A 13680-nucleotide genomic window follows, 5' to 3' on the forward strand; every position below is an offset into this window, starting at 1 on the left:
AGAACGTTAGAAGGTAAGAAGTAACTTGTTCATCTGCCGGCATTCGACTTTCTAAGGTTGCTAGGCCTCATGGCATCCTGCATCTTTCTGGTGCCAGAGGCCAGATTGAGGATGAGATCCCTTCAATGGGCCCTCAGGACTCAATGGTCCCAGTTTTCGGGGGAGATGTCAGATCTTCTGCAAGTTTTGACCAAAGTGACTCAATATCTCCTATGGTGGGCTTGCAAGGAGAATATCCTCAAGGGGGAACCTTTTTGGCAACCATGGCCGGAGATAACGGTAGTGACGGACGCCTCACTCACGATCGTTGGTTTTCATCAGAGTCCAAACTACACATCAACCTTTTGGAGCTGAGGGCAATCAGACTAGCGCTGAAGGCCTTTCTGCCCTCTGTACAGGGAAAGAATGTCCTGATAATGACGGACAGCACAGTTTCCATGTACTGCCTCAACAAAAGAGGAGGCGTAGGATCACTCCCACTGTGCAGAGAGGCAATGCAGTTCTGGTTCTGGGAAATGCAAGAAGGAATCTCTCTATCGGCAATTCACCTAGCCGGAGAGCTGAACACAGCGGCGGATGCTATGAACAGGCAGAGCACATTCTCCCACGAATGGGAACTAGCTCAGGAAGTCCTTCAAGAGATCTTTGCCCTTTGGGGAACCCCTCAAGTGGATCTGTTCGCGACCGGGGCCAACCGGAAGTGCAAACTGTACTGCTCAAGGGAATTGCCTCCAAAAGGAGCTATAGGAGACGCGTTTGTGGTGGACTGGGTATTTCCACTCCTCTACGCGTTTCCTCCAGTCCCCGTGATTCCTCAGGTAATCAGGAGGTTGAGAAAGTTCAGGAAAACCATGATCCTAATTGCCCCGGATTGGGCCAGGAGGACGTGGTACCCAGACCTTCTGGACATGTCCATCTGCCCTCCAAAACGTCTTCCACAAAGAGAGGATCTTCATATTGGGACCTCCTGAGTGACGTAATGGAGATATTGCTTTCAGCCAGAAGGCCACAACAAAATCCTTGTATCGGTGTCGTTGGAACAAGTTCAGTAACTGGTGCAGGGATAAGAATGTGGATCCATTCCTTTGTAATACTCCAACAGTACTTTCTTTTCTCTTACATTTAGCCAATTTGGGGCTCCAAGTTGGCACTATAAAAGGACATTTGGCAGCGCTATCTATTTTTAAGCGCTCATTGGCAGAGGCGTCCTATTTTAAAATGCCTTTAGTCATTCAATTCTTGAAAGGGCTGACAAATGTATACCCTCCAACACCTTTTCAGGTGCCCATCTGGGATTTAAATCTAGTCTTAAAATTTCTCATGTGTGCCCCTTTCGAACCTTTACATTCTTGCCCATTAAGACTTCTCACTCTTAAGACAATTCTGTTAGTGGCTATAACATCAGCCCACAGGGTAAGTGAGTTGCAGGCACCGTCTTGTAAGCCTCCTCACACCATTTTCCATAAGGGCAAGGTTATTCTAAAAGTCAAACCATCTTTCTTGCCTAAAATTGTTTCTGATTTTCATTTGTCACAAAAAATTGTCTTACCTTCCTTTTATCTTCTGCCTCATTCGAGTAAGGAAGATGAAAGATTGCATAGACTGGACCCAAAAAAGGCTCTCAGTTTCTACATTTCCAGATTGGCAAATCTTGGACAATGTGACCAACTATTTGTTGGGTATACTGGGCACAAATTGGGCCTTGCAGTGTCTAAACAAACTCTATCCAGATGAATAATTCTAGCAATTTCTGAATGCTGCAAATTAGCTGGGAAAGAGCCTCCAGATGGATTAAGGGCTCATTCAACCAGAGGCATGGCAACTTCCACGGCTCTTCAGAGGGGTGTGCCGGTGCAGGATATTTGTGCTGCGGCCACCTGGTCGTCAATGCACAACTTCATAAAGCATTACTGCTTGGACTCTACTTCCTTTCAAGAAGGACTATTTGCAAAAGCTGTCCTTCATTCAGTCCATAATTAAAATTTCTAGTACTTCCACCTCCAAAATTACCACTGCTATAGGAGTCTATCATAAGATGAGGAATACGTGGGAGGACACAATCCATTCGAAGAACAAGTAACTTACCAACTGTAACGTTCTTTCGATTGGATGTTCCTTCCATGTATTCCTCATCGACCCTCCCAACCACCCCCTCCGTACAGTTTACGCCAGTTACACTCTTACTTCCTTAACAGCCTGAATACTTTAAACCTGATCAGCTGATGCGACCATGAACACCGTACAAACAGAACTGAGGTAGCGGGCGCTGTTCGAGCCCTTTACACAGCGGATGACGTCGACGCCCGGCGGCCTCTTTCGAGGAACTTCAACTCCGTGCCCTCGAACACAGCGCCCTCTGGTGAAATTTTTTTTCCAAAGCCGCAGAGCTGGGATACAAATATCATAAAATGAGGAACATCCAATCGAAAGAACGTTACAGTTGGTAACTAACTTGTTCTTCTCCCCCAACGCAACTGCCTGGATCCTCTCATGGTAGAGCCATGAGAGTAATCTCTGACCATGCTTGCGCCAAACCACCCATCATCCAATGCAGCGTGCCGCAGGGCTCCTGCATATACCCCCACGCTCTATAACATTTTCATCAGACCATTATTCAACATTCTGGATTCCCTTGGCATTACCTACACCAATTAAGCCGATGATCCTCCCCCCCTTATCGGGTGACTACGAGGCAGATGCCAAGACCCTTAACTCTGCCTACTCCACCATCCATGCCTGGATGGTAGAGAACTGGCTATGACTGAATGGAAATAAGACAGAATTACTACTGATAGGACCCACTGATACACTAAAGAAACTTGATAACCAATATTCATCCTTCACTATTGATAATACCCAAATCCCAGTCTCTCGGGCCGTAGAAACACTCTGGGTCTACCTAGACTCTAACCTCTCCATGTCCAGGCAAGTCAATGCCATTGCGTCCTCTGCAGCATACTACACAAAATGACTAAACGCAGACAGACCCTTCCTTACCACGGAAAACTGCCTGACTATCGCTAGAGCCATAATTGGCTCTAGTCTATACTACTTTAATGTCCTCTTCACAGGTACGTCAACAAAAAAACCTTGAGAAACTCCAAACCATCCAAAATGATGCTCTCCGTGCTGCAGTGGGCATCCCCAAAAGGGAACACATCTCCACTGCAAGGAGACAAGCCCATTGGCTACCCATCAGAGAACGTGTCCTCTTTAAAACACTTGCCTTAACCCACAAGTGCATCAACCACACAGCCCCACCCTACCTATAGCAGGGAGTTAACAGTTCCCTCTCCGCCAGACCAACGAGAACACCCTACGCAAACCGACTTATTGTTCCCAAAGTGAAAAGAGCCAGAGGGGGCCATGCAAGTTACCCTTTCATTGCCATGAGGCAATTGAACTCCCTGACGCTCTCCCTTAGAGCAGAACCATCACAGCTCGCTTTTCGGAAAGCTATCAAAACATGGCTATTTGTTTGAACCTGTACGTTGAATAACCTGCACTGTACTAAATGTCTGAATATGCAAACACATTATGTAACCTCCCTGTAACTAAGTCGTTATCTATGTAACAACGCCACAATGCCCCCAGGCTGCTTGTGCACTTTATAAATGCAAAACATAAATAAATAAATTATAGGAAAACTGGTTCATCCACCAAACCAGGGAACCCTTAGTCAGGTCAGTGATGACCAGTGATGACTACTGTTATACTACCAATGGCTCTGCTTGTTCTTGGAGTCAGGACCACCAAGGCAGTACCGCATGAGGATGGCCCAGCAACAGGTAAGATGCCAGAGGTGTCGTTGAGACTGATGGGCTTCCAGATTGAGACTCTATGCTTGAAGTTGTGCAACACAGTTTATGGTCTTCTCAGAAGTGCAATCTTGTATAGAAGACAGGGAAGAATATTATTCCGGGGTTGAGGAGTGCTTTGGTGAAGCTGACATAGGTGCTGTGGTTTCAGGTATACTTAGGCATCTGCAGGAGGCCAGTGGCCTGGACAATTCATCGGAGGCTTTGTTGAATGAGCAGGCCCTTATGGGGCTCAATGCTGAATTTGCCACCTATATCAGTCGGCCTCATGCGGCATGCTGTTGAAACCCAGATTATAGAGGTCTTGGATGACATTGAGCCTTCTGTAAAGGGTAGAATCACGTATGCATGATGTGGAAAGTCAAGTAAGTCAGTTCAGCCAAATTCGGCATAAAAACCTATTATTTAAAAAAACACACATTTCACACATTTCGATACAACAGCGATGAGTAAGAAGGTTGTGTTGCTGATTATGCTCAAATACAATTGACATTAAAAAAACAATTCAACAAAAGAAGACATTTTCACAAAGTTCATAGGACAGGCTATACATGAAATTGAATTTCTGTTAGCCGAGGTATACAGATATTAAAATTAATCGAGTTTTGTTATATGCCACTATTAAAAGGAAGAAGCCGAAATCAGTGGGCAAGTTGGAAAAGGAGCTAATTCATACCATAGTAGTCACATAGTGTCTTGGAAAGGTCCTAAGGAGGATCAGCCGTTGCTGGATTTTGCTAAGTGTTTTAAGAACCCACTTGCTGACATCAGGCAGAAGCATGGATCAGTTGCAGCCTTGAACTGAAACATCCCACACAAGTACAGGCCTGTGAGGGAAGACATTTCATATCTCTTCGACCTTCCAGTGGCTGATTCGTTGGCGGTTCATGCACCAAACCTGAGGGGCCATCCAAATGTGTCCCCTTCTGCCTGATAGGGAGTCAAAATGTATTGATGCTGTGGCCAAGAAGGTATTTCCTTCAAGCTCATTGTCCATGAAATTGGTGAAAGCTGCAACCACCCCAAGGAGTTATTAGTTTGCCTTGTGGCAGGTTATGGAGAAGTCTATTGACTATACCCCACTGGGCAGTTGTGAGGCCATGAAAGAAATAGTGTTGATGGATTTGAGCATTTGTTTAGGCTGGGTTGAACACAATTTCTATTTTTTTTTTTAAATGTCTTTTATTGTTTAAAGCGCAGACCTAGCTTGTGTACCCAGCATTTGGGCTGCCATCTTTTAACAGTCGTGCAGTACTGTGAGTTGACGTCTGTGTTCTGTATGTGCATCCATTGAAATGAGTCCTTGGTCAGGTGGACACAATGGACTGTGTATCCAGAGGGAGATTCTGTCAGTAGCCATGAAGCACCGGATATACATGAACATTTCGAATGCAGAAATGTCTGCATCCTTTTTTTTTATTGCGGGGGGAGACCCGCTGCACTCCTTCTACCTCCAACCTTAACTATTCCCGCCCCCCCTATATTTCTTAAAAATGTCCCAAAATTCGGAGAAATAACCACAAAAAAGATGCAGTCATTTCTCCATTCGAAAGTTTTCTTTCGGCTTTTTGTACGGATACCATGGTTGGTTGATAGTAACAGGTCAAGCTGCATGGATATGACCTCAAAACATACAGCTCCAGTGGGGGGCAGGACTAGAGACGTCATCGGGAAGTCCAACCGTATGACTCTCAGCTGCAATATTTGTCTGAAAAGGTTCTGGTATGTTGAGTACAAGGAACAAGGACACTTTACTCCTATAAGTGGCTGCGTTTTGCAGGTGGTATGATCAGCAGAAAATCAACTCTTTTTGTGCCTCAATTTCTAGTGTGCTATTGCTAGTGAAGGCAGGTCGGCATGTCTATAGGGTGAAGGGTTACTGGGCTGTGTTGTCAGTCTTCTTGCACAAGCCAGAACAGGGTCTTTCTTCAAGATCCACATTGTGATTCAGTTAGGGAAGGGGCTGGTGATCCATTACCCACCAGCACCAATCATTAAGGTGCAGTTGGACCTGAATCGTGTTTTGACCAAGATGATGGCTCTGCCTTTTGAGCCATTGCATAACTGTGACCTCAACTTTTTTACATTGAAAACTGCCTTTTAAAGGGGCCATCACTTCTACCAAGTGGGTATGTGAACTGTAGGTCCTGTCAGCTGACAGGTCATATAAGGGGCTTGCACTTCAACCAGGTGATGCATTTTGCAGCTTTCTTTCACTCTTCAAAGACAGGGGAAAGGCTGCACAGGCTCGATCTTGGATGGCCTTCAGCCATTTCATTGCAGGTTGGATGAATACTGGATGGACAGGAATCTGTGGGTTTTCGGTCTTGTGTCCAGAGGGGTTGCTGTGTCTTAGCAGACCATTTCCAGTTGTATTGCCACCTGCATCAAACTTTGTTATGAGGCTACTCTTGGAAGGGATCATAGGACATTCGACAATGGTTCGGGGGCTACAACTGCTTTCCTGATAAGGGTTAATCTGCACACTGTGCACACGTGGTGCTAGGGGCTTGTTTGGAAGATGTTTTCGTACAGCACATCGTTAGTTGAGATCTCTATTCCTATTCTTTGTGCATCTGAGGCCCCTCCTGCACATTTGTAAGATTGTGCTAAAATAGTCTTTTAAAAATAAGGAATGTTGATTCTGTTCTATTTGTACCAACTTGCTTAATGTTGTAATGTTTCATTTATATTCTTAATGCTTCTCATATATTTTGTATTGGAATGATGTATTTCTTTTGTACATTTTAAATAAAGTTGTTAAAAAAAGAAAATAAGGAATCTACTGAGCAGATAGTATCCATTAGAAGAGCAAGCTACATACCTGAAGCATAATCCTGGTTCTGATGGGTATAATACCTCCCTAGCAGATTCCTTATTTGCCTACCCTGAACCCCTCAGTTGCCTCAGAGTGCTCCCAGAGCTTCCATGGCGGAAAGTATCTGGGGGACTGTTGGTCTGCGAGTGGGGGGTACCACTTAAACCCTGGATACCTTCCAATCTGCAGAAGAGATATTGGGCCTCATTACGAGGGGGGCGGTAAGGGATTACCGGCACCGGTAAGTGCACCGGTGCCGGTAATCCCTTACCGCCCTACTACGAGTTCCCTTTGCAGGTCCTCCCTTAACGCCTGGTTTTACCAGGCGTTAAGGACGGGACCCGCAAAGGGACTTTGGAGCTAATAACGGTACCGCAATTTGCGGTACCGTTATTAGCACCTTCCCCATTCCCATTGAGCCCTATGGGGGCTCAAATGGGAATGGGGAAGGGCCCTGGTGAGTGGGGAATTACCGCCCCCGCCAACCTTGGAATGGGGCGGTAATAGCTCCATCCACCAGGGCGGAGTCGGAACGAGTTTGGAGGCAGCCATGGCGCTAATAGCGTAATGAGGCCCATTGTATCCATTAGAAGCAATGTTACCCTTAAGGTATGTAATTTGTTCTTTTATTTTGCAGTTTATTTTGCCGAGAATACACAACATTTTTTCTATTAAAATGTCCTTTCTTCTTAAAAAGGATCATGCTCAGGAATGTTTAATTTTGTACAAACACTAATAATTAACAACAAAAAATAAGAAATGCAATTGTTTTCCCTGCACATGGTACTCTGGTTCCTTGCAGGTCTGTCAAAACCACAGCTTGCCCCACAGAGCCTCTTTGTGTTCCCTTCACCTCCCTCGTTACAGAAAATGTGCCTTCAATGTCATGGAGAAATTCTGGCAGGTCAAGTGATGACAATGTTAGTCTCCAAATACCAGACCATACTTCAGGTGATAATGCTGATGATGCTTGTTACAGCCCTTGTTAAAAGCTAAACCTAGGAACCTTCTTCATTGTCTCCGGGTTATGAGTTTGGCGGTCGGGAAATAAAGGTGCCGGTAGTAATGTACCGGCACCCTTTCCAGACCACCAAACTATAAGTATGCTGGTCGGGCCACTGAACTACCAGCAGTCCTGATCTGCCGGGAGTTCAGGCCCCTACTGGCAAGCTTTTCACTGCAGCATCAGCACCGTTAACAATGGTACCAGTGCTTCAGGTTTCCCATTCCCATGGAGTCCTACAGGTCTCCATGGGAATGGGAAATAACTGTACCGCTGCCGCCTGTGATATCCCGGTAGCAGTGTTACGGGGGTGCTGGTAATCTGCCGCCTACCAGCGGGTTTTACCAGCAACCTTGTAATGAGGCCCAAATAATGTGTCAGAAGTAAACATGCTGTAAAGGGCAGACAGAAACAAGGCTGAATAAACAGAAGAGACCATGAGCTTCTTGAAGAGGAAAATGTGTTGTACGTGAGTTCCCAAATAAAGCACCTGCTTGGATGAATGTCAGTGTTGTAAGTGGTTAATCTCACATTTTAACCATTTCTTCTCTTGTTTCTTTTCAGCACTGATTTCACCCCTGAGAATCCACTCTGGGTTGGGGCCTGGTGGATAGGCTTCCTCGGAGCCGGTGCAGCCGCCTTATTGATCTCTGTTCCAATCCTTGGCTATCCTCAACGACTTCCAGGTACTCACACCTATATTCTTGTATAGAAACAACACTACCCTCATTATGAGTTGGCTGGTAAGCTGCCGGTATGACTGGCGGCTCACCGGCAAACTCGCCTTACCATTTCCGCCATCCAATATCCCATTGATTACGGGATATTACAGGTTGCAGCGGAACAATAAGTTCCTATTCCTGTGGAGTCCCATAGTTACTTACGTTACCGGTGCTTCAGTGAAAAGTCGACCAGTACGGGCCTGAACAACCAGCAGGCCAGACCTGCTGGTAGTTCACTGCCCCTACCGGCAGACTCAGAGTAAGCCTTAGCCGGTTGTCCCGGCTGTTTTACCGGCATTTTTCCCGGACCGGCTTACTCGTAATGAGGGCCTAAGGCTCTGCAAGACATCAGGCACTGTATGTGGGTGGGTTGGATCAATGCAAATGTGAGGAGTAAAATTGATGATGCTGCTCTAATGAGCTATTTGATGTAAATCCAAGAAATGAACGTGCTATTCAAAGTAAGTTCCCTCCTGGCAATGCATATACAAACCACAGGTCAATGACAACTCAGGGTCCTTTGACTACAAAGCTCTACTATTTGTTGGAACCTGTCCAATTTCTTAGAGGTTATGACATGATTGAAAAACAAATTCCTCCTTCGCCACCATCATGGCTACCAGAATGAGAACGCCCTTTCAATGTTTTAGTAAGCAACGTGAAGCAATTATCGCATTGTTACGGACTTCAATGCAAAAATGTTGACTTTGGTTCAGAGGACCATGTTGGCACAAGTTTTCCGCACAGCACAGTCATTCTCACTGTTAAAGAGCCTTTCCTTTGGCAGTGGGTGGGCCTTGGTCTTCTGCCTCTTTCCTACATGCTCACATGTTTTCGCTAGTGTACTGTGAAAGTTCCTTCTCCTGATATTTTACTTGATGCAGTGTCATTAAGTCACTTTCTGCTCTATTTCTACATGTGGCAAAATGGTAAAAAAACGATGCTCTGTTTAAAAACCGGCCTACATTTATGTACTGTAAGTACATATTCTTGAAGACAGCATTCTCAGGACCTCATTAATAATATGTTGGAAATGGTGAAAACATGTGGTATTTTAAATACCATATATTTTTGTATATGTAATTTACAAGATGCAACTTTTTTATGTGCCCCAGGCCATAAATATCACACGTTATTCCAACTCATAGTTAGTTGGTATTTTACAAATATGAGGTATTTCATATTTTCTTCTACCGTTAGCATCTTACTCATAACAAGGACCCTAATTTGGTTTTCAGTACTGTACCTATAATAATAAAACATGTCTGAACAGGTTTTCAGCAATGTATCCTATAACACATTTCATTTTGTTTTTAAAATAGGTCAGCCTACTAAGTACTGAGGGAAGTTTGCTTGTTTTATGTGATCATATTTACTAAAATAAAAATCCTTTATTCTGTATACCTGATACATCCCTAGTTCCAACAAATAATCTAGCATGATAAAGAGAACATTTATTGTAGTAGGATCTCCTCCAGCATTGGATCTAGTGTAGATTCATATGCTTTGAATATTCAGTTGGTCCTTAGCCACCAAGGTGGGTAGGACCTGCCCTTGAAAGCCATCTTTAGATTGAACTGTGCATCATCCTGAAGCGGAATCCTCAAGGTATTCTGCACTTTCACTCACTATTTTCTGTAAAGACTTCTTTCAAATGCTGAACAGGCAACAAAGCTACCTTTGACTGCCACCTGTGGTTCCCTGCAAAGGGGATCCTGACCTGTCAAGATCTCACATCCAGGTGAGCTCCTGTGCTCAGCTTCATCTTCTCAACTATTGGACCTAGCTAGTAAAAGAAGTCTCTTTTTCGTACCAGTGGCCATTGTGGCTGACACAACATTTTTTTCAGACTACAAACACAAAGAGTGGATTTTTTTCCTTCATCTTCACCACATTTTCCCACCATAAATTCCCCCAGGTGCTCTCATGAGGCGCGGCCCTCCCGTGGAGTCCCGTGGTTATTCTTTCCATGGTGCATACTTTCAGTGGCACATTGATCCATTCCCTCTTACATTGAGTCCGAGCACATTTCCATTTCATCACTAGGCAGGCCTGTGCTGCGAGCAGCAGGGGCCCTGCCAAACCCCTCAACCTGCACAGTTCTCCCCCGTTTCCTCCATCCCAAACCAGAATAAGAAGGGCGTTTTGGTACAGTGAACCCCCTCTAGTTCCTTGGTCGAGCCCAACACTTTGTCCCAAATACATGTATTCGAAGGCATCCCCACCAGATATGCGAGTAGTCAGCTCTATCCCTACATAAGCACCAGCATGCGGGAATCTGTCATGACCCTTGCCCCTAGCCCTCACTGGCAAGTCAGCATTCCAGTTAGGGACAGGTCAAAGGCATTAAAACCTCATCCAAGACTCTCTTGGAGTCAGTCCTGTCGCCTACGGCGCCAGGTTCATAACCATCATGAAGACCAACATTAGAATGGGACTATTTACTTGGGACTATTTAACTTGGGGGGTTCAGCCAACATGGAGGCACACACATAGCTCAGTTACAAGGAACTGAGCTATGCAGTCTAGTCTTTTGAGTGTGGCAGGCCTGGGACTAATTTACTTGGACTACTTTGGGTGTGGCAGGCCTGGGACTATTTTACCTGGACTACTTTACCTGAGACTATTTAAACCACACCCTAACAGCAGAACATGCTCTGCGTTATTCGAAGGGATTGTGTCCTCCGACGTATTCCTCATCTTAGATATCTCCTTCCAGCTCTGCTGGCCTCGGAAAATGTTTTCTCTCTAGAGGGCGCTGCGCGTCGACGTCCTCCGAGTCGATGTCCCTCGACAGCCGCCGTATCGACGTCGACGTCATCCTGCCTATAAAGGCCGCGCGCAGCGTCCGTTGTACAGTTCCGTTTTTCCGCGCTTACTCAGTGCCTCGGAATACCGTTGCTCAGTTCTTGTCAGATTAATCCTATTTACCTCGAGTTATTCGATCCGTACTCGATGGCTTCCTCGTCAGAACCGACAACTCCTCGATCCGGCTTCAAAAAATGCCCAGATTGTGGGAAAAAGATGTCGCTGACTGACCCTCACAGAGTTTGTCTGTGGTGTTTGGGAGCTGAACACCATTGTTCGGAGTGCGAGGACTGTATGTCCATGACAGCTAAGGCCCTGAAGGAGCGTAGGGGGAAGCTGGAGAAAGGTAAGACTTTTAAAGCTTCTTCTTCGTCGACGAAGTCGAGACACTCGTCTCCTCGTCACCATTCGCGCTCCAGGTCTCAGAGTGGGTCCCATCACTCCTCGAGATCGAAGCACTCGAAGAGGAGACGTCGAAGATCCCCTTATCCGTCTTCCTCTTCCTCTGTTTCGCCAAAAAGAATCCCTTGCCCCACGAAACATAGTTCCCGGGCTGAATGGGAGGAATTCCGCAAAAATATGATGAGCGTCTTCGAGAAAGCGGCCTCGACCCCCTCGAAGACTGCCGAGAGCGTTGCTCTGGTCGAAAGACCCGAAGGTCAAAAACGCAGCGAGTCGCAGTACCCGGCGAAGGAAACCTCTCGAGCGCGTCTCGAACCCTCGAGTAGGACTATGACCTCCAAACCTTCCTCGAAGGTTCCGTCGACGCCGTCGACGAGGGTTCCGTCGACACCGAGGTCGGTGTCTTCGACGCCGTTGTCGAAGGGACCTTCGACACACGGGTCTGTCGACTCTACGCCAGCTTCGACACCGGCGTCGACGCCAAGAAAAGTCACGGTCACGACACACCCAGTGACTATCCCCAGGTCCTCGATGGCGATGGCTTTGAGATTGTCGAGTAGAATCCCAATTCTGTCGAGGTCATCGAGGCCTCCGCCTTTGTTTTCGACGCCACGCTCGAAGCCTTCGACTTCGGCGTCGACGACATCAACGTTTTCGAGGCCGATAATGACAAGTTCAGCACCCTCTGCCTTGGAAATGGGATTTACTCCCTTTATGAGTTCAGAACAATTGAGAACTATGTCCTCAATTTTGGAAGAGGGTGAATTGTCTGAACAGGAAGACACATTTGAGTTGCAGGGACCTGTAACCCCAATTAGAGAGGAATTTTCCTCTAAAGAACGCAGGTTAAAGGATCTTCATGAATCCTTACATGAGGCAAGTGGGTTAGACACTTCCCCTGAGGTGGATTTTGCTAGGCCAGACCCGGGGGAGCATGCTGAAACCCCCTATAGAGCCTTAATGGCCAGGATCACAGAATTCATGGGGTGGTCTGCACCTTCACAATCTTTCCAACAAGATGACCTCACGGATATTCTTGACAAAGGCCCACAGGAGTATCCTGTGGTGCCTTTTCATAAAGCTCTTCAGAGGAAGATCATGACAAACTGGGAAACCCCAGATGTCGTACCAGCAGTAAATAAAAAACTGTCTACAAAGTACAGGGTATCCTCTACAGACCCGGAGTTTTTGTCTAAACACCCATCCCCAGAAAGTCTGGTGGTACAGGCAGCATCCTCTACCGATGTCAAGACGGCTTATCCTACCGTCCCACAGGACAGGGACGATAAAAAATATGATGCTATGGCAAAGAAAGTCTTTTCAGCATGTAGCATGGCGTTAAAATCTGTTAATGCTACTTGCACCCTTGCTAGGTTCAGCCATACACTTTGGGAGTGTGCTTCTACAGCGGCTGACTGCATGCCGGAGGGAGAAGAAAGGGATGCGTTCCTGAATATTATACAGGACGGTAAAGACGCTATGTGCGAATCCCTCCAGACGGGCATTGATTCGGCTGACAGTATCAGCAGAGCAATGGCGGCAAGTACATCAACCAGGAGATTCGCTTGGTTGAGAAAGTCTGGTTTTGCCCCAGATGTGCAAGCCAGGCTCTTGAACATGCCATTCGATGGCTCTTCTTTGTCCGGGAAAAAGGCGGATGACAGTTTAGAGAAACTGCAAACTTCAAAAGCAGCAGCAAAATCCCTAGGAGCTGCAATCCGTCAGACTCCTTTTCGTCCCACAGGAACCTCTGCGAGGGGCAAGTCCTTTCGCTTCTACTCCGCATTCGGAAGAGGTAGAGGACGACCGGCTCAAAGGGGACAAAGAAGAACTACCCGAGGTGGACGGGGTAGATATTCAAAAGCCGCAGCAACAGCAGGTGCCTCTTTACCATCAGCATCTGCATCAGCCGCCCCAAAACCACTCTGAGGACTTCCCTCACAGGACACCTGTAGGAGGCAGGTTGACTCAGCATCTGGCGGTATGGCAGGCTATCACGTCAGATGCTTGGGCATTGGAAACAGTTGCCCAAGGTTACTGCCTGCCTTTCCTACGTATACCTCAGAGTCATCCACCGGGGATCAGCTCTCAGAAAGCTCCAGATCCGCT

The 13680-nt window shown here is 46.4% G+C and overlaps 1 protein-coding gene across 2 annotated transcripts in view; it reads left to right on the plus strand.

Annotated features, from left to right (window-relative positions):
* The window catches only part of SLCO4A1 (solute carrier organic anion transporter family member 4A1), a 948198-nt gene that overhangs the window by 390869 nt on the left and 543649 nt on the right, over positions 1–13680 (plus strand). For both annotated transcript variants that reach the window (XM_069650753.1, XM_069650755.1), the window contains exon 4: positions 8204–8325. In XM_069650753.1, the coding sequence (XP_069506854.1) occupies positions 8204–8325 (122 nt within the window). The remainder of the gene's footprint in view (positions 1–8203; positions 8326–13680) is intronic.

Source organism: Ambystoma mexicanum, chromosome 3p (genome assembly GCF_040938575.1).
Source record: "Ambystoma mexicanum isolate Mex_15411 chromosome 3p, UKY_AmexF1_1, whole genome shotgun sequence".
NCBI lineage: Eukaryota > Metazoa > Chordata > Amphibia > Caudata > Ambystomatidae > Ambystoma > Ambystoma mexicanum.